At 42.8% G+C, this 18179-nt stretch overlaps 1 protein-coding gene across 2 annotated transcripts; it reads left to right on the top strand.

Moving 5' to 3' along the window:
- Positions 1-1392: 1392 nt before the first annotated feature.
- PLIN2 (perilipin 2) lies at positions 1393-17559 on the top strand. Of its 2 annotated transcripts, XM_042912862.1 has the most exons (9): positions 1393-1496; positions 2970-3021; positions 3107-3302; positions 5351-5433; positions 6263-6548; positions 7055-7236; positions 8354-8488; positions 9177-9467; positions 17146-17559. In XM_042912862.1, exons 2-9 carry the CDS (start codon positions 2992-2994, stop codon positions 17284-17286), a joined length of 1344 nt encoding a protein of 447 aa, XP_042768796.1. In that variant the 5' UTR covers positions 1393-1496; positions 2970-2991; the 3' UTR covers positions 17287-17559. The 2 variants fall into 2 exon arrangements, with proteins under 2 accessions (XP_042768796.1, XP_042768797.1); XM_042912863.1 differs by lacking the exon at positions 17146-17559 and having other exon boundaries at positions 9177-9667.
- The last annotated feature ends 620 nt before the right edge of the window (positions 17560-18179 follow it).

Genomic DNA, 18179 nt, shown 5'->3' with positions numbered 1-18179 from the left:
GAGAGAGAGAAAGAATTTGCTTAAAGCATTGAAAATGTCAACATAGTGGGGGAAAACATAAACCAACCCAGTACCTTTTTGGACTTCCTAACATTTATCTTATGGTTTAGTATTGTGTTTCATTTTGAATCGCAGGGTGCGAAGGGAGGGAGAAATACTGTATTCTCTTGCGGAGGGCCTCTAGATGCACGGCTTCGGTCTTGTATAAGGGATGATTTTTTTTTAAATGTTTACTTATTTTTGACAGAGAGCGCAAGAATGAGTGGGGGAGGGGCAGAGAGAGAGAGAGAGAGAGAGAGAGAGAGACAGACAGACAGACAGAATCTGAAACAGGCTCCAGGCTCTGGGCTGTCAGCACGGAGCCTTAGGCGGGACTGGAACTCAAGGACAGTGAGATCATGACCTGAACTGAAGTCGGACGCTCAACCGACTCAGCCACCCATTAAAAATGTACGGGATACATTTTTAATGGTCAGTTTGGAGCTGCAGATATGATACACAGTATCTATGTGCACGCACCGTAAGTTAAGTAATGGAGCTTTTGAGGGCTTTCCACAGTTGAAACGCCGCTGCTTGACACAGCCAGTCGCCAGGCCCCGGGAGGCGGCCATGACCTGGCGGCCGTCCCGGGCGCTAGTTCCCCTTCCACCTGTCCCTTGTTTGCCTTCCCCGTGAGAGAGCGCGAGGGGGCAAAGGCTGGCGGCGACATCACGCGGGGATCCCCTGCCGCTGGTCTGTTCGGGGACACGTCCACGGATCTCCTACCCTGCCCGGGGCCGTTGCAACTTGTTTGCTCAGATAATCTGGTTCAAGTCCCTGCCTTTTAAGACGAAAAAAACTGGGACGCAAATGTTGACGATGTAACTACCCTTTCTTTCTTTGAAAAAGCATAACAATTTTTTTACAGACCATCTTGCATAATAAGCACAGGCAGCTACCATCCTGGAGTGATTTGGAAATAACTGTTCCTGGGGGAAAAAAAGGAGACCAACTGACGGCATTCTAAAGCCCTTCTTGTGAATTAAATAAATGAGAAATACATTTGAAAAACCAACCTTAAAGACAAAAAAGCAATAAAACAATCTCTACAGGACCGTCATCAGGTTAAAATTTCACCAAACGTTAGAAGTCATTTACTCGCTAAAAATAATCCCAGAAGCCGTCGTTTCCGCTTTTAAAGGCAGCTCTGTTCTGCGGACTGACGGTAATCAACAGGTTACGGTTCGTTCGTAACGCGACTCCGCCGACTCCTTTTGCAAAACCCGCGAGGCCGCCGGCGCGCCGACGACCTCCGCCACCCGCCGGGCAGGGCGCTCACGCCGGCGGCAGCGCGACCCTCGGGCGGGGCTGCGGCTGCTCCGCGTAGGGGCCGCGGGTCACGTGCTGCGGGGGCGCGGGGGGCGGGGCCGGCGGGGTATATAGCCGGGTGGCCAGAGCCTGGCTTTGAACGTCGCGTGGGACTCGTCGGACTCTGGTCTCTGCGCTAATATCGGTTGGTAGGTGCGCGCCCCCTCTGTGACCCGCGGCCTGGCCCGGGTCCCCCGCGGGGCTCCAGGCTAGGGGACTGGGCGGTGGTCCCGGAGCCTGCCCGCCTCGCGGCCTCGGGGCGGTTTCCGGGTCCGGGCTGGGAAGGGGCGGTCTCCTGGGCCTGCGCTTTCCAGTCTTGCTTTTTTTTTTTTTTTTCTTTCTGGAATCTCTGCCAGCAGCTTCAGTGCGGGTGTAGCTTCTTGGCTTGGTTGCGCGGTAACAGTTTCCATTTGTCCACGAAAGTACATTATCGGAAAGGAAATGTGCTAGCAAATCGTCTCCAGGCAGAACTCTGTGGGGTTCACGGCGACAGCAAGGCTGTGGGAGCTGGCGCCTGACTTGCCCCTTCGGGGTGGCTCTTACTCATTTCCTGTGTCACTGGGACCCTGGGCGACCGGAGGGTAGACTGACTAGCCCTGAAGTGGTGGACAGCGGGCCGTGCAGATAGATTCTTCCTTCCCAGGTCTGCTGCTTAGCAGTGAGGCAGTTTTATGTGGGTGTATAGTCGCTGGAAGAACTAAATGAACATTTAAAAGCCTCCTGGAATGTTTCTCAATTCCTGGGAGCCCGCCTTCCCTCTCCTGCTTTAGTCTCCCCTAGACTAGTGGCAGTCCCTTCAAAGGAAGGAATAAATTCCCCTAAAGTGCTCCATTTTATCAATGAGCTATTTATCGGTGCCTCATTTTATCACAGATGGTCCTGTCAAAGATGTCTTCTACTTGAAATCTTTTTAAAAAATATTTTACTTTTAGGGGCGCCTGGTTGGCTCAGTTGGTTAGGCGTCCAACTTTGGCTCAGGTCAGGGTCATGATCTCCCAGTTAGTGAATTCCAGCCCCTGGGGCTCTGTGCTGACAGCTCAGAGCCTGGGACCTGCTTCAGATTCTGTGCCTCCCTCTCTCTCTCTGTACCTCCTGCGCTGTTTCTCTCTCTCTCTTTCAAAAAAAAAAAAAAGAAAAAGAAAAGAAAAGAAAAACCATTAAATTTTAATAAAAAATATTTTTAAGTAATCTCTACACCCAGCATGGGGCTTGAACTCACAACCCTGGATCAAGAATCGCATGCTGTACTGACTGACCCAGCCAAGCACCCCTCTCTATAGTTTTATCATGGATTTTAACTTGGTTCCACAGTTTTTGTGAACAGATGTTCCTCTTCAAAAGGCATTCCTAATATCCTGGTGGAGAACAAGACAAACATCCCAATAACTTTGCTGTTTCCTATAGACCCTGTTTTCTATTGGAATTTTACCCATAAATTCTGAAAGCCAGCCTCAGAAGGTGTTTGCCTAGGGGAGAGCTGCCAGCTTGAGGCCGGGGAGAAATGCAGAAGACCACACCTACTGTATCTTGCATGTTTCTCTTGAAATTAACATTTACTTGAGTGGGGACTGAGTCTGGGAGAGTCTTACCCTGGTGTCCTGAAAGAAGTTTCTCTTCCACAGATTTCTTTCTTCAGGAGGAAAAATGGCATCGGTCGCAGTTAATCCACAACCGGTATGACCTTTAAATACAGTTTTCTTGATTCCTTTCCCTCCCGTGTGTTTTGAGGAATTAACGATTTCCTCTGCCTTGGTTGCAGAGTGTGGTCACTAGGGTAGCTAACCTACCCTTGGTGAGCTCCACATACGACCTTGTCTCCTCGGCTTACATCAGTACAAAGGATCAGTATCCTTGCTTGAAGGCCGTGTGCGAGATGGCGGAGAAGGGTGTGAAGACCATCACTTCTGTGGCTGTGACGAGTGCTCTACCCATCATCCAGAAGCTGGAGCCACAAAGTGAGTAGTTCTGATTTCTTCCTCAAGATTCAGTCCAAGGGATTGGGCAGGGGTGAGCCAGGAACTGTCTAGAATATGTGAAAGCCAGCCTTAGACCCCTAGCACTTAGAGGCAGCCTCAGGGAACCCCCTCTGCCTTTCCTTAGGTACATACTGCCTTTACGTACAAACTGCTGGGTAGGGGCACTGGGGTGGCTCATTCGGTTGAGTGTCTGACTCTTGACTTTGACTCCGGTCATGATCTCACGATTCGTGAGTTCGAGCCCCACATCAGGCTCTGTGCTGACAGTGCTGACTGTCTCCATCTCTGTGTCCCTCCCCGCTTGTTCTCTATCTGCTTGCTCTCCATTCTCTCTCAAAAATAAACTTTAAAAAAAAAAGCCCTACCAGGTACCCTTATTGTTATGGAAAGTGCCTCATGACAATAGCAGATGTTCAAGAGAGTTAAACAGTCCTCCAGTGATGCCTCTGTCAGCAGAGGTCACAAGGGAGCTAGTGGGTGAAATGAATAACTGATTTCCTTGGGATCACACAATATGCATGAACTATTGTCAAAAGTAACATTTTTTTGGTATACAATTAACACACCATAGAACTCACCCACTTAAAGTGTACAATTAAGTAGTTTTTAGTATATTCACAGAGTTGTGCAAGTATCTCTATAATCCATTTAGAACCTTTTCATCACCTCAGAAAGGGACCTCATACCAGTTTCTGTTTAGGATGTTGAAAAAGTTCTGAAAATAATGTGATAATTTCATACCATTGTGAATGAATTTAATGCCTCTGAATTATGCAGAAGTAAAACCATTTTTATTTTAAATAGTGAAAATGGTGAAGTGTATGTTTGTATTTTGCTACAATTAAAAAAAAAAAAAAAGGATGAAACCTTACACCCATTAGCAGTCTCTCCCCATCTCCTTCCAACCCCCTTAGGCAACTACTAATCTATTTTCAGTCTTTATAGACTTCTCTTTTCTGAACATTTAATATAAATGGAACCATGAAAAATGTTTTTCATGACTGGCTTCTTTCATTTAGCATAATGTCTTCGGGGTTTATCCATGTCGTGTTGTATCAGTGCCTTATTTTATTGTGGAATCATTTTCCATTCTGTGGATAGATCGCATTTTACTTATTCATCAGTTGATGGACATTTGGGTTCCTTCTACTTTCGGTGATGCTAAATCTTGAATGTTACTGTGAACGTTCGTGTACAAGATTTTGTGTGGATATATGTTTTCAGGTGTCTTGGGTATATACCTAGGAGTGGGATTGCTGGGTCATATGTTAACTGCTTAAGTTTTTGAGGAACTGCCGGCTTGTTTTCCAAAGCAGCTGCACCGTTTTACATTCCCACTAGTAGCGTAGGAAGGGTTCCATTTTTTCATGTTATTAACTGCTTTTGAGTAAAGCTTTAGATACTTCCTCTAAATGGTTAAATCATGGCCTTCTGGGATTATAAGGAACCGTTAGGGACCAATTTTCCAACTCTGCTTCTTCCCAGATGGATTTGTTACTAGTGCTTGGCTTGGCCATCATTGGAAGGGAAGCTTGGACTAAAATCTGTGCTTTGTTGGTGACGTTCAGGGTGCTGTTAGCATGCTTTTTCCTGCTAATAACCCAAAATACAGTGCCACTTACTGAATTAAGTGTAGATAGGGATTAAACTGGACAGGAAGTGCTAATTTTTAGAATTTTCAGATATCTCATTCCCTGAATGAGGGTTCAGTTGAAGCCTGGCTTCTCTTAGCATTCACCTTATATACCAGTTGATGAGGAAGAAGCTTCTTAGCCAGCTTCCTGCCTGGCACAGCGTTGCTACTGCCTGCTGCTCCCTTCCACTTCCTTATTTCCCTGTCTGTAGAAGACCATTGCCAGCAACCTGCTAAGCCTCTTCCATCTGAGCTAGAGAAACTAGGCAATGCGTTGTATTGTAAATGAAGATCGACATTCTTCCAATTTTTTATAAAAATGCCAAAGGTCCAAGGTATAATAGTATACGTTCTTATCTGCACTTAACATTGTCTTCATTTGTGATTCTTCTAGTTGCGGTTGCTAATACCTATGCTTGTAAGGGGCTCGACAGGATTGAGGAGAAACTGCCTATTCTGAATCAGCCAACAAACCAGGTGAGCTTGGTTGGGCAAGAGTGCCAAGGCTTGCTGCCTCACACGTCTTCATGTTCTGTCTGGTTAGCCCAGGCTGTGCGTGTCATGAACATGCCATAAACAGGAGAAATAAATTCTCCTCCTGAATGTATTTTTGAAACAGCGATGGCCACTCCCTTACTTGCTGAATTACTGTCAGGTTATCTCTAAGGAACAAGATGAATTCGCCCCCTTTGGTTGTCATGCTTTAGTATGATCTTTATTGATTTGTGGCTTTGCCTCTGTAGATGATATTGCTGTCACAAATAACTGAATCCATATGGTATTAGATAAATGAAGAGGTGGTATATAAACATTTTTCTCACGGTGTCTGAGAGCCCATCCTTTAGGATGGGGAACTGACGTCTCTGCCCAGGTGTTGACCTTCTGGGGCTGTGCTCCTAGGGCCAGGTGGGCATGGTACCACCTGTCTGTGCTCCTAGGTGTGCCTGGGCTGCTGCTCTCACTGTGAGCATGTCAACATGGAAAATGCCATTCTTCTTTAGAGGATCTTTTGTACCTTATTACATGTTTGTCCTAGTTAAAATGAAATACCTTGACACATTTTGTATCGTTTGACCTTATTGGCTCCTCCAGCAACGCTTGAGTGGTGGCAGATAGGGCAGATAGACCTGCTGAGGAAACTGATGCTTATTAACTCTTGGCGATTTGCCTAAGACCTAAAGCTAGAGAGTGAAAGGGCCAGATTCCTTGTTAAGCACTTCAAATGAGGCTGCCCTCGTTAAGACTATAATTCTATATTTACGCCTGTGTTTCTGATCAGCCAGGCAATCTGTTTTTTTACTTGTAGGTTGTTGCCAATGCCAGAGGTGCTATGACTGGGGCAAAAGATGCTGTGACAACTACTGTGACTGGAGCCAAGGATACCATGGCCAGCACCATCACTGGGGTGATGGACAAGACCAAAGGAGCAGTGACTGGCAGTGTGCAGAAGACCAAGTCTGTGGTCAATGGCGGCATTAACACAGTCTTGGGAAGTCGGATGATGCAGCTGGTTAGCAGTGGAGTAGAGAATGCACTCACCAAATCCGAGTTGCTGGTAGACCAGTACCTCCCTCTCACTGAGAAAGAACTAGGTAATTGGATATTTGTCTTGAACTCATAGTTTATATCTTAAATCTGTCTTTTAAAACTGCTTCATTGAGATCTACTTCATATACCAAAAGTCACCTGTTTGATTCTGAGTTGTTTCATATAGAGTTCTACATAGTAAGTTTGGAAACTTTGGGAGAAATTAACTTAGAGAAGTTTTCTATAAATGGGTTATTTTCAATGGGCTGCTTTACAGAATCATTAAACATTTAGTGCCTGCTATGTGCCAGATACTGTGTTGCCCAAGAAGCTCACTGATAGGGGTGGGGGAAGGGGTTGAGACACGTGTAGATAAAGATGTCAGATGCAGTGATATGTGTGTTTTGGGTGGTCAAGCCCAGAGGCAGACAGGAGCTGTCCTGGGGGAGTGAGAGCATAATTGCTAGGTGGGTGGGTAGAATCAACAAGGTAAGATCCAGGTTAGAGGCCAGGCCTCCTCACTTCTAGGTGTGATCCCTTGGGATTTTTGTTCCTTTATTTCTAATTTCAGAAAAAGAAGCAAAAAAGGTTGAAGGGTTTGATACGGTTCAGAAGCCAAGTTATTACATTAGGCTGGGATCCCTGTCTACCAAGCTCCGCTCACGTGCCTACCAGCAGGCTCTCAGCAGGGTTAAAGAAGCCAAGCAAAAAAGCCAAGAGACCATTTCTCAGCTCCATTCCACTGTTAACCTGGTGAGTAGAACTTCATTTAAAGGTAGCTAAAGTGAGCCCATCCCTCTGGAGGGATGAGAGAAATGTAATCATGACATCCAGGAATTTTAATCTTGTGAACAACCCAGTAGAAAAATGGGCAAAGAGTTATACAGACAACTCACCGAAAAGGAACGATAAATGGCTGAAATACATGAAGCGATGTTAGTCTTCTTCTGAGGGGCCAAGTTCCAGATGCTTCCCCTGGCCTATCACAGTGGCAAAATTTGATGCTGTGGGCAGTGAGGTAGAGAAAGAGGTGTGCCTGTACTTGTGTTTTCCTGGGGGATACGAGGGATTGTTCTGGGCAAGTTACAAACACACCTATGCCTTAAGCAGTTTTACTTTTAGAAATGTTTCCTTGTAGGAGCTCCTGGGTGGCTCCGTCAGTTAAACGTTCCACTTTGGTTCAGGTCATGATCTCAGCGTTTGTGGGTTTGAGCCCCGAGTCAGGCTCTGTGCTGACAGCTTGGAGCCTGGAGCCTGCTTCGGATTCTGCGTCTCCCTCTCTCTCTGCCCCTTCCCTGCTCATGCTCTGTCTCTGTCTGTCAACAATAAGTAAACGTTTAAAAAAAATGTTTCTTTATAGATGCACAGATAAGTTTAGAGTTACAAAACACTATAAACGATGCCTGTCAACTAATTGGAAAGTAATTAAATTGATACATCATAAAAGACTTGTGTAGCCATTAAAGATTGCCAAGTTGCAAAACAGTCTGTATTGTAGTATCCTTAGAAGCTGGTTTCTTCTTGGAAGGGGAAAGAGGTAGCTGGCAACAGGGAAGAAGGGGTTTTAATTCCTTTTCCTTTTGTAATTTTATGTTTTACGTATATACATGTTAAATTTGAGTTACCTGTGCTAAAGTGGACGTAAATTTGGAGACAGTGGTTTAATAAATAGAGGCAGTAAAAAACTATGATTACTTGGTTGATTTACAAAAACTGGTAATAAATAACAATGATAGTGGGGACAACTCTCCTTAAACTCTCGTGGAAATTCTTGTTTTTTATATTATCTGATTTATATCCTCTGAGAACCGGCTAATATGAATGCATGTCTGACTGGTTTGTTCCTTTGTGTTATTTCAACATACTCTAGATTGAATTTGCCAGGCAGAATGTGCAGAGTGCCAACCAGAAAATTCAAGGTGCTCAGGATAAGTTCTATCTCTCCTGGGTGGAATGGAAGAGAAGCATCGGCCATGATGATACAGATGAATCCCACTGTGCTGAGGTGAGACACTGGGGAGAGTCATCCAGTGCAGTTTCTGAAGATGTTCTTATTTTTCATTTCCATTTTCCCATTATTCCTCTTAGAATACTGTCTTCTATCACAAGTTTGAACAGTACTGGGTATATTGGTTGTTCAGTGACAGAAAAGCAAAATGTGCAGTAATTTAACCTACAGACCCACGTCTTGCCCATATCAGAATACAACTAAATGAGAAACTTAGGCCTTGCCCTCATAAGGGGCACAGACTCACAGGTGATATGGCATTTGTATTGCCACAGTGCTTTCTGCTAGCATCAACACAGGTGCTATGAGAATGTATAGGAAAGGAACCTAACTCAGCCTTGGAGAAAGGATGGGTGAGTCAGATGGCTTCCTGGAAGAGAGGAGTGCTAAGTTGAGTTCTAATGGGTGAATAAACTAGGTGAAAGGGCAATAAGGGCCCGGATGTTCCAGACAGAAGAAATGCCATGCTGTAGTCCTAGAAAGTGGTTCTTTGGTTTCCCAAAGCTCATATGCCTACTGAAAAGTGGACAGAACTGCTCTGGTATTCTGGGGTTCTTATGAGGATTTTGAAAAGTCGAAGAATCCACATACGTGGTAGACACATACCCAGTTTACTGTAATTGAACTGACTGCTAAATAGCCCTGTTGGATTCACTGCTAATTTTTAAACTTGCTTTATTTTTAGCACATTGAGTCACGTACTCTTGCTATTGCCCGCAACCTGACTCAGCAGCTCCAGACCACGTGCCACACCCTGCTGTCCAACATCCAGGGGTTACCACAGAACATCCAGGATCAGGCCAGTCACGTGGGGGTGATGGCTGCTGACATCTACTCAGTGTTCCGCAACGCTGCCTCCTTTAAGGAAGTGTCTGACGGCCTCCTCACTTCTAGCAAGGGGCAGCTGCAGAAAATGAAGGAGTCTTTAGATGATGTGATGGATTATCTTGTTAACAACACACCTCTCAACTGGCTGGTAGGTCCCTTTTATCCTCAGCTGACCGAGTCTCAGAATGCTCAGGACCAAGGTGCAGAGAAGGACACAACCAGTCAGGCCCAGCAGCCTCAGCACAAAACACATTAAACCTGTCCTTGTCACCAGTAGATGGTTCAGCCAGCCAGATGATCCTTTCTGTTCTGTTGAAATTAACCTGCTAGACAACTCGGAATTGGGGAAGCAGCTAGCTAGGAAAAACGTCCCCAGTTGCAGTCTTTTCTAACTGGATTCAGAGCTTTAAAATTTCTGGCATCAGCAGACACGTTCTATTGTTTACCTGGCTGGTAAGAAAAGAATGCTAGATGATACATTGGTCGAACTCACAAAAAGTTTCAGTGCTTTATGGTCTCAGCGTGTTAGCCTTGTTGCTGTTTATTTGTATTGAATAAAAACACCTTCGTGTGGGCTGTGGTGTGAACTGGTATCTGCTCCGGTTTGGTCTGAGCAGGCTTTGTCACTGATTGGTCTCACCAAGCATGCCTGTACAACTTCAGTTTTTTATTTTTCATAAAGGAATGTCCCCTATGAAATCAATAAAATTCACTGCAGAATAGATCGATTTTATGCTGTGTGTTCCATGTGCTTCGTGTGTTGCTTTCATAGAGCTGCTTGGCCTGCATGATGGGGTTATTAACACACATCTGTGAATTCCAACTGGCCCAGTGGGGAACTTGGCAGGGTAATAACATTAGAAGGCTAGTGCTAAAAATGGAGGGTTTCACAACAGGTCTTAAACAAATTAAAAGCTAATGTGCATACCAGAATTTTTACAAGGTGACAGTTGTTGCCTTTATCTCCCCATTCACTCAACCTCTGAGAGAGGGTTTTTAGGCCAGTAGAAGGCTACTTATGGCCGAAAAGGAATCAAAACTGAAAGGAAGCAATTGGCATCAGTTTCCTGTAAAGGCAGTATGCCTTTCTTGGTAAAGGGCTGTTGAAAGCGAGAGCCCTGAACCGAGACTAGTCAGTGTCCAGTCTCAGCTCAGCTCGACTTGCCATGTTGTCACTTTGGGAGAAAGTCACTAACAATAGTTGGGGAGATACCTTTAGGAATAATTAGAAATAGAAAGACTTTTAGACTTTGGATCCTTCTGTAGGAAAGGATTCTTCTTACCTCCACCTGAGGGTGTTCAGACTTCTAGTCCCTCAGTGTTGGTCAACTAGGGAGGAAATCTCATGAATCTCCTTGTAACAAAGCTGCAGGATGCCAAACTGTTTAAAAAACAACTTGTCAAATAGAGCTACATACTTCTGCCTGTCCCTGCGAAAAGGATAGCAAGGCTGCTCTTTAGAGCTGAAGTCTAAGGTTTGTCTCTTTATATTCTGGTTCCTCCCTCCCCTTTCTCCCCAAGAAAACAAGGAGGCTGTGCGTAACCGCATGTGCCCTTGATGTGAATGAGACCATCAAAGCTTACAAAGTGACAGAACTAAGTTTTGCCCCTTGAGGTAACTCCAGGAATCAGTACACAGGTGAGATGAATTGGAGGGGAGAGACTCACTGAGATACTTGAAGCCAAGAAGTATCTAGTTACTGGGAAGGTGGACTGCCACAATTCCATGGGCTTCCGGGATGGAAACCCATCCATTCACTTGCCTGCCTGGTCCCAAGAACTGGCATTTTCTAGAGCAACTGACTCTTAAATATTTTTTAACTTCTTTATCCTAATTGGACATGACCTTTCCCCTCCCCCTCAAAACTCCAAGGCTTCTATCTTGGGGTTTGTTCTAATTGGTTGGTAAATTACATACCATAACTATACACATACTTTCTTACCCTGAACATAAACTTGTTTTCCCATTATGAAAGTTACAGGGCCAACTGACTTGCTTATGGAAAGGAGACCATTCTCAAAGCTATTCATGAACAAGACTACTTAGCTTCCAGAAAAACAGCACTAGCCCTCATTTTTTTGCTATGAGCTGTGCTCACTTGTGGTTTTGTCTGGCTTTGTGTCTCAAGTTTGTGCCCATGTGCATTCCATTCTGTTGTCAACATGTCTCAAAGTCCATGGTCTTGCATCTTACAGCTTTATTGTTGCATAAACTGGCAGTTTGGTTTAACAGACTTTTCCCCAAGGAGGACAATTCTAGTGAGAAAAAAAGCCGATTAAGCACAATATCTAACTATGGACAGTTTTTAAACATTTGGCTGCATGAAGGCTGACGTGGCATGCTTGAGTGTTCAAAGGTTTTTTGTTTTTTGGTTTTTTTTTTTTTTGCTTTGTAATAATAACATGGACTCTGGTTAGTTCTGGGTAGAAAAATCAAAAGAATATGGTGTGCTAGCCATTCATCTCTTAGCCTTAGTATTCTCACCCATAATGTAAAATTAGTGACGCTTCAACAGATGAAAGTGAAATGTTTGAGGATGGGGTGTCGTTCTGTTTTGCACTAGAGGCATAGGGGGACACCACTGTGGGGCAGTGACATACAGCATCTTTAAGTTGCCAGTCCAGGCGTAATATCAGGATGTGATTAGGAAAATCTATCCACTATCAAAGTGCAATGTAGGTATTGAAGAGCTAATGAACTGAGAAGGGAAAAACTGAAATTTGGTCTATCTGAAATCTCTCTTTTAGAATATCATTTAGCTCATAGAGGTGGCTGGTGAGGGAAGGAGGAATAAAGAGCAGGATAGATATTTGTGCACCAGTCTTTAAGGAAATGGAGTCTAAATGATGCCTGGGAGAGCAGATGTGGGGGTATGGAAAGGAGGGCCTTTTGCCGGTCTGATCTCCTTGATCTCCCTGTGCTCTCATGGACTTGGGACTGTCCCAGCTCCAAGAGTGACCTAGTACTGAGTGTGCATGGATGATGGTCTCGTGAGATGTAGGTGGCTATGTTATTCTATCTATGTAGCTGCGTTACAAAGTGATTTAATTTGGTATTTGAGTTCCTAGTAGTATAAGGCATGGATTCTGCCCTGATGAAAATGGTAAAACCAGAAACTTTGCTCAAGAGACTTTTATGGTCTTAGGGGAAGCTTGTTGATGAACATTCAAGTAATATCCTGGTATAGGACATTGTTTATCCCTCACTCTGTTCCAGGCTGCCAATTTAAAAATTCCCTACCTATATTATAAAGTTAACCTGCAAAATATTACACTTCAGCATAAGGCAGTATAGGAATGGCGGGGCAACAATTTGAGTTTTCAGTTTTATTGACCAAAGCAAAAGGGAATGCTAACTTAGGTGATATTTCCTGTGAGAGGGGGAAAAAAATGTTCTAATGTCTTCTAGAACTTAGGAAAGGAGTGCCTGGATGGTTCAGTCAGTTAAATAAGTGTCCGACTCTTGGTTTTGACTCTGGTCATGATTTCATGGTTCGTGAGTTCTTGGACGGTGTGCAGAGCCTTGGGATTCTCTCTTTCTCTCTGTGTCTCTGCCCCTCCCTTGCTCATGCTTGCTCTGTCTCAAAATAAATAAACTAAAAAAAAAAGGAAAGTGTTAACTACATCTTACAAAAGTAGTGAATAGATTAAATGGTACTTTTATGTAGGTAGTATTGGAGAACTAGTTACCACTTAAATTATGTCTTCATGTCTCTTGGGTATATGTGTGGGAATGGAATGGAGAGTAGGTCATAGACACCATGTGTTTACTTGTTTGAGAAACTGCCAAACTGTTTTCCAAAGTGGCTGTACTATTTTAAGTGCCCACCAGCAAGGTATGAGGATTCTGTTTTCTCCACATCTTCACCAACACTTGTATTTTGGCTTTTATTCCATCCATCCACTTATTTATTTATTTTTTTAAGGTTTTATAAAAAATGTTTATTTTTGAGAGAGAGACCAAGGAAGGGAGGGGCAGAGAGAGGGGGGGACAGAGGATTTGAAACGGGCTCCATGCTGACAGCAGAGTGACCGATGTGGGGCTGGAAAACCCCAAACTGCCAGATCCTGAGCTGAGCTGAACTGAGATGCTTAACTGACTGAGCCACCCAGGCGCCCCTATCCAACCATTTAAATTAAAGCTTAGCGTTAATAAGAGTAGATGTTGAACGGTGTGAATGAAGCACTTCAACTTTTGTTTTGTCTGCACAGGCTAGAGCACAGGAAAACTCAGCTAAGGAGGTAGTTAATGGATCAATCAGGCTGACTCCCGTGTATAAAATGAACTCTTGGCATGGTTAACAGCACACCAGGGAGTGTTCTGCCCTCTTTGTCTATGCCAGGGATTATCAACTGGAGAAATTGACAAAATGCAGATTCATGGGTTCCACCTCCAGAGAATCTGGTTACTAGTCCGGTGGTAGTACCAGACATCTGCAGTTTTTAAAAGCATCCCTTAAAAAAAAATCAAAGCATCCCTTAAGATAGAAAGCATCATCCCTAGTGATTCTATTGTAGGTGGCCCACTGAATACTGTTAGAGAAGCAAAGGAAACAGGACTAGTGTTACCTATAGTTCCTTCTCTCCAAACAAGACTCCCAGTGTGGGTTCCATAAAGTGTCCTAAGATCTACGCTTGATTTACCTGCTCAAACGAATGGAATACACAGGAGTTAACAGTGACTAGCTGAATGCTGTGCAATGGATACTTACCAAGGATCACTTTGTGATCGGTGTCAACCTGCTCCCTTTGCTAAGAGTTCTAATCACTTCCACAGACTCTTGTTGGCTGAGGACAAAGCATCAGGGTACAAGAGGGTGTTTCTACAGTAGGGAAGGTGATGTGCACCAGGGATGGTACTCAGTATTCATGTAAAACAGAACAGTGTTCATGTAAAACAGTGTTCATGTAAAACAGAGTTCTGTAGCTCACAAGCACATAAACAAGCTGCGTATGCAATCTGTTCTGGGTGGTGAGACGTTTGTGCTAAATCGAACTCTCACCAGGGTTTATCTTAAGTATTTGGTGATAGAGCTAGTCACTACCTCTTGCGTGATCCTTTCATAACCCTAGAAATCAAATTACTTTTATACAAACTTAAATTTCAGTTTCTTCTTGTCACTACATTAGTGCTTCTCTACTTACTCTATTTCAAAATAAACCAGTTTTCCTGATTCTGTGTCATATCAGCATTGCATATACACCTTTACTAGCAAGTTACCTTCCCACAGATGTTATTTTTATTTCTGTAATAGTCTCACCTTAGCCAGGGCACCAGGCCACCAAGCACTAGCCTACTGTTAGGCAAATTAGAAAATGGCACCTTATAGTGCCACCTTCTGGAAAGTTGTTATAATAAATATGTGAATCAATGAAGTCTATGTTATGAAAGGTCCCCCAGAGGTTGTATGAACAACAGGTTGCAGGAATCCTAGCATGGTCACTTGGTTTCCTGAAAAGCATGTGTTGATGGTTTCCTGTCCTTTCAGGGGGGGACTATGATTATCTCATTAATTCCATAGTAAGTACCGGATTCTTGAGTGTGGCCTCTATCCCTGAATGGGTTTTCTCTGAAAGAGACTCCTTACACTCCATCAATGGTCCAAACTACACTTGCTCATGTCAATGAAAAAGGATTTATTTTATAGATTTGCGAAATGATTTCTCTTGTGCCACATTTCTCATGAAGATGGTCAGGCACAATCACTACATTTTACATTAAACTCACCATGGAAACTTGATGGATTGTGACTACCTCTTAGTTGTCCTACCCTCTATTCACAGCCTCCAAGTAGGTTTTACTGGTAGCCAAGAATTTAATGGACATTATACACTCTGGATCATTCTGGATATATGGAAGGGGAATTATTCACACGACTCTTGTAAAGCATCTCAGGTACTAGAGATTTTTTTTTTTTTTTTTTTTTTTGATAGTGGTGCTGAAAACTTTTCTCCAAAAATTCTGAGTTTGGGATCCCCAACGTTCTGCAAAGATAGGACAAGTTAGGTGACTTTGGAGGTAGTGTGTGTGTGTGTGTGTGTGTGTGTGTTGGTATTTAAGGAACATATGAAAATAAAAGCTACTCTTTACTGAGCACCTTTTACAAGTTAGGCTCATTCTACCTTCATTCTTCATCTGTAACCAAATCAGGTATCTTCCTCATGTGAGAGGTGAGGAGACAGGTTGAGAAGAGGTGGGTGGTAGGATGGGGTTTTAGTTTGCTGTCTTACTGTTGTCAAAGTGCATGCATTTTTTTTTTCTTTTCTTTCTTTCTTTTTCTTTCTTTTTTTTTTTTTTCTGTTCTAGCACTCTAGCTCTCTGATAAGAGAAAACTGCAGCTCGCCTCTTTGGGGCCCAGAAAATCTCTCTGCCTATATCTTCTTGTGTTGTACCTTCCTGTTCTATTTTATATTTGTTAAAAACAAAGTCATATTGGATGTTAAAACATACTATTAACAGACATAGTTTAGAAGAGAGAGCTAAGTAAGGTGTATCTTTTAACCTACTAAAGCTCAAATTACAATAGTTGGCTTGTCCGACTGTTGCTCTGAATCAATTTGTATAAGCATTGCTGGCTTTGGTGGAGGTCAGGTTGGATGGAATCTTTGCAAGGCGAACATTGATAAATAGCTAGAATGTAGTTTGATCTACCCAAACTGAGAGCCTCAAGAATAAATGGTAGAAGTTTGTACCTCAGGCCAGACAGTTCTCTGAGCACCTGAGTTCTTTGGGAAGATAAACAAGATTCCCTTTTCTTGTCTGTTTTTCCTCTTGTTTCATTTTTACTCTTTCTTAATTGTGAAATATACACAGCATCAAATTTACCATTTTAGCCATTTTTTTTTTTTTTTTAATGTTTATTCGTTTTTGAGAGACGGAGACACAGCATGAGTCGGGGAGGGGCAGAGAGAGGGAGACACAGAATCTGAAGCAGGCTTCTGGCTCTGAGCTGTCAGCACAGAGTTCAACGCAGGGCCCGAACTCATAAACCGTGAAATCATGACCAGAGCTGAAGTCGGACGCTTAACTGACTATGCCACCCAGGCGCCCCCATTTTAGCCATTCTTAAGCGTACAATTCAATGGCATTAGGTACATTCACCATGTTGTGCCATCATTATCACTTTCTATTTCTAGAACTTTATCATTATTCCAAGCATAAACTGTAACTATTAAACAGTAACTCCTCATTCTTCCCTCCTGTTGTCTGCATTTTGATGGATTTTTGTTGTTTTGCCTCTTAGATAATTAGCTAACTTTTTTTTCTCTGCTATCAAGATTCCAGCCTTTAGTAATTTATTATACCTTACTAATTTTCTGCTTTTAATCTGCTGTCGCCTAAGAAACATCGCATAGCTTATCAAAATTGTATGTAAAGTAAGAGCTAATAGAACTTCTTATCCCTAAAAGCCTTTCCTATGCAGAGAAGAATAGGATTTTGGGATGGCTGTTTCAACTATTAAAACACCTTTTCCTTCCTCAGTTCCTAGACGTTTCCCAAAAGGGTTATATTTGTAAGTCAGACTTCTGGAAAAGTGGAATATTACTACTGATTTTAAGAGAATAGATTAATAGATGAATAACTGGAAATGCCTTACATTTTGTATTTTCAAGAAAACTTTCATTTAGTAAGTTCCCCCCTAGTTAGTTTCATTTTAAAGAGAAGTTTTATAATATGAGTGAACTGTGGTAATATGACTAAACACCTTTCAGGAAGCATGGCTATGGAGAAAGGGAGGCTCATTCACATGCAGTAATCAGGGTCTCCATGAGGACAGTGCAGTTCACTAGTGTTTGTTTTAATATCCAAGATTCTTCTTTTACAGGTATTTGATTTCACTGCTATAGACTTGACATCTGAGACTGATGAAATTCCAGATATTATTGCTTTGGAAGAGGAGGATGGGTCAGATCATTCACATGCTAATGGCCCCGTGTCCTCTCAGGGCCAAATGTTGAATAACTAACAAAAAAATACTCCTTTTGGCTGAATACACAATTTGTGTCACAGTAAACTTCAAGCTTGCTTGCGTGTTTATTCCTGAGGTTTTGGGGATTAACCTATTGTGGGTTAATCTATTCTTTTTTTTCTTTGGCTCCTTGGTCTTAATTGTAATGAAACTGATTGATCTAAACTTTTGTAAGAGAACCTCGTTCTGTATCATATATCATTTTATATGATTCTTCAAAATTTAATTATTGAAATGCCTATAATAAAAATGGTGCTGTATAATCTTGAGTTAGTGACTTTTTTTTTTTTAAATATACTAATGTAATGGACATTTGTTTTTGTTTTTATTTTTGGCCTCCCAGGATGGGGGTGTCTTAGTGGGTCTGTGGGTCAGGGTTTTTTTTTTGCCTTCTCCTAGCCTAGGGGTGGGCATCTGAAAACAGGTCAACTGGGAGGAAGTATATCAAGATGAGTAAAGATTGTGGATATTAATTTTGGCTCTGCCACTTACGAGTTGTGTGACTTTAAACAATTTACATAATTTCCCTGTACCTCAACTTCCTCATCTGTAAAATGGGGATTTAGTTTGATGATAATAATAGGTTTGCTATGAAGAATAAACAAATTAACATTTGTGAAAAGCTTAGAGCAATGCCTGGCACAGAGTAGCGTTAAATAAATTGTAGAAACTATGGTCAGGCCAGTAGCTATGAGCGTCCCTAGTGTCCAAATAGTAGTTTTTTGTTTTTTTTTTTTTAATGTTTATTGATTTTTTGAGAGAGAGTGTGAGTAGGGGAGGGACAGAGAGAAAGGGGGACGAAGGATCCGAGGCGGCTCGGTGCTGACAGCAGTGAGCCCAATGCAGGGCTCAAACTCACGAAATATGAGATCATGACCTGAGCCGAAGTC

Source organism: Panthera leo, chromosome D4 (assembly GCF_018350215.1).
Source record: "Panthera leo isolate Ple1 chromosome D4, P.leo_Ple1_pat1.1, whole genome shotgun sequence".
Lineage (NCBI taxonomy): Eukaryota > Metazoa > Chordata > Mammalia > Carnivora > Felidae > Panthera > Panthera leo.
The sequence above is the reverse complement of the archived record's forward strand: the minus strand, read 5'-3'. Positions and strand labels throughout refer to the sequence as shown.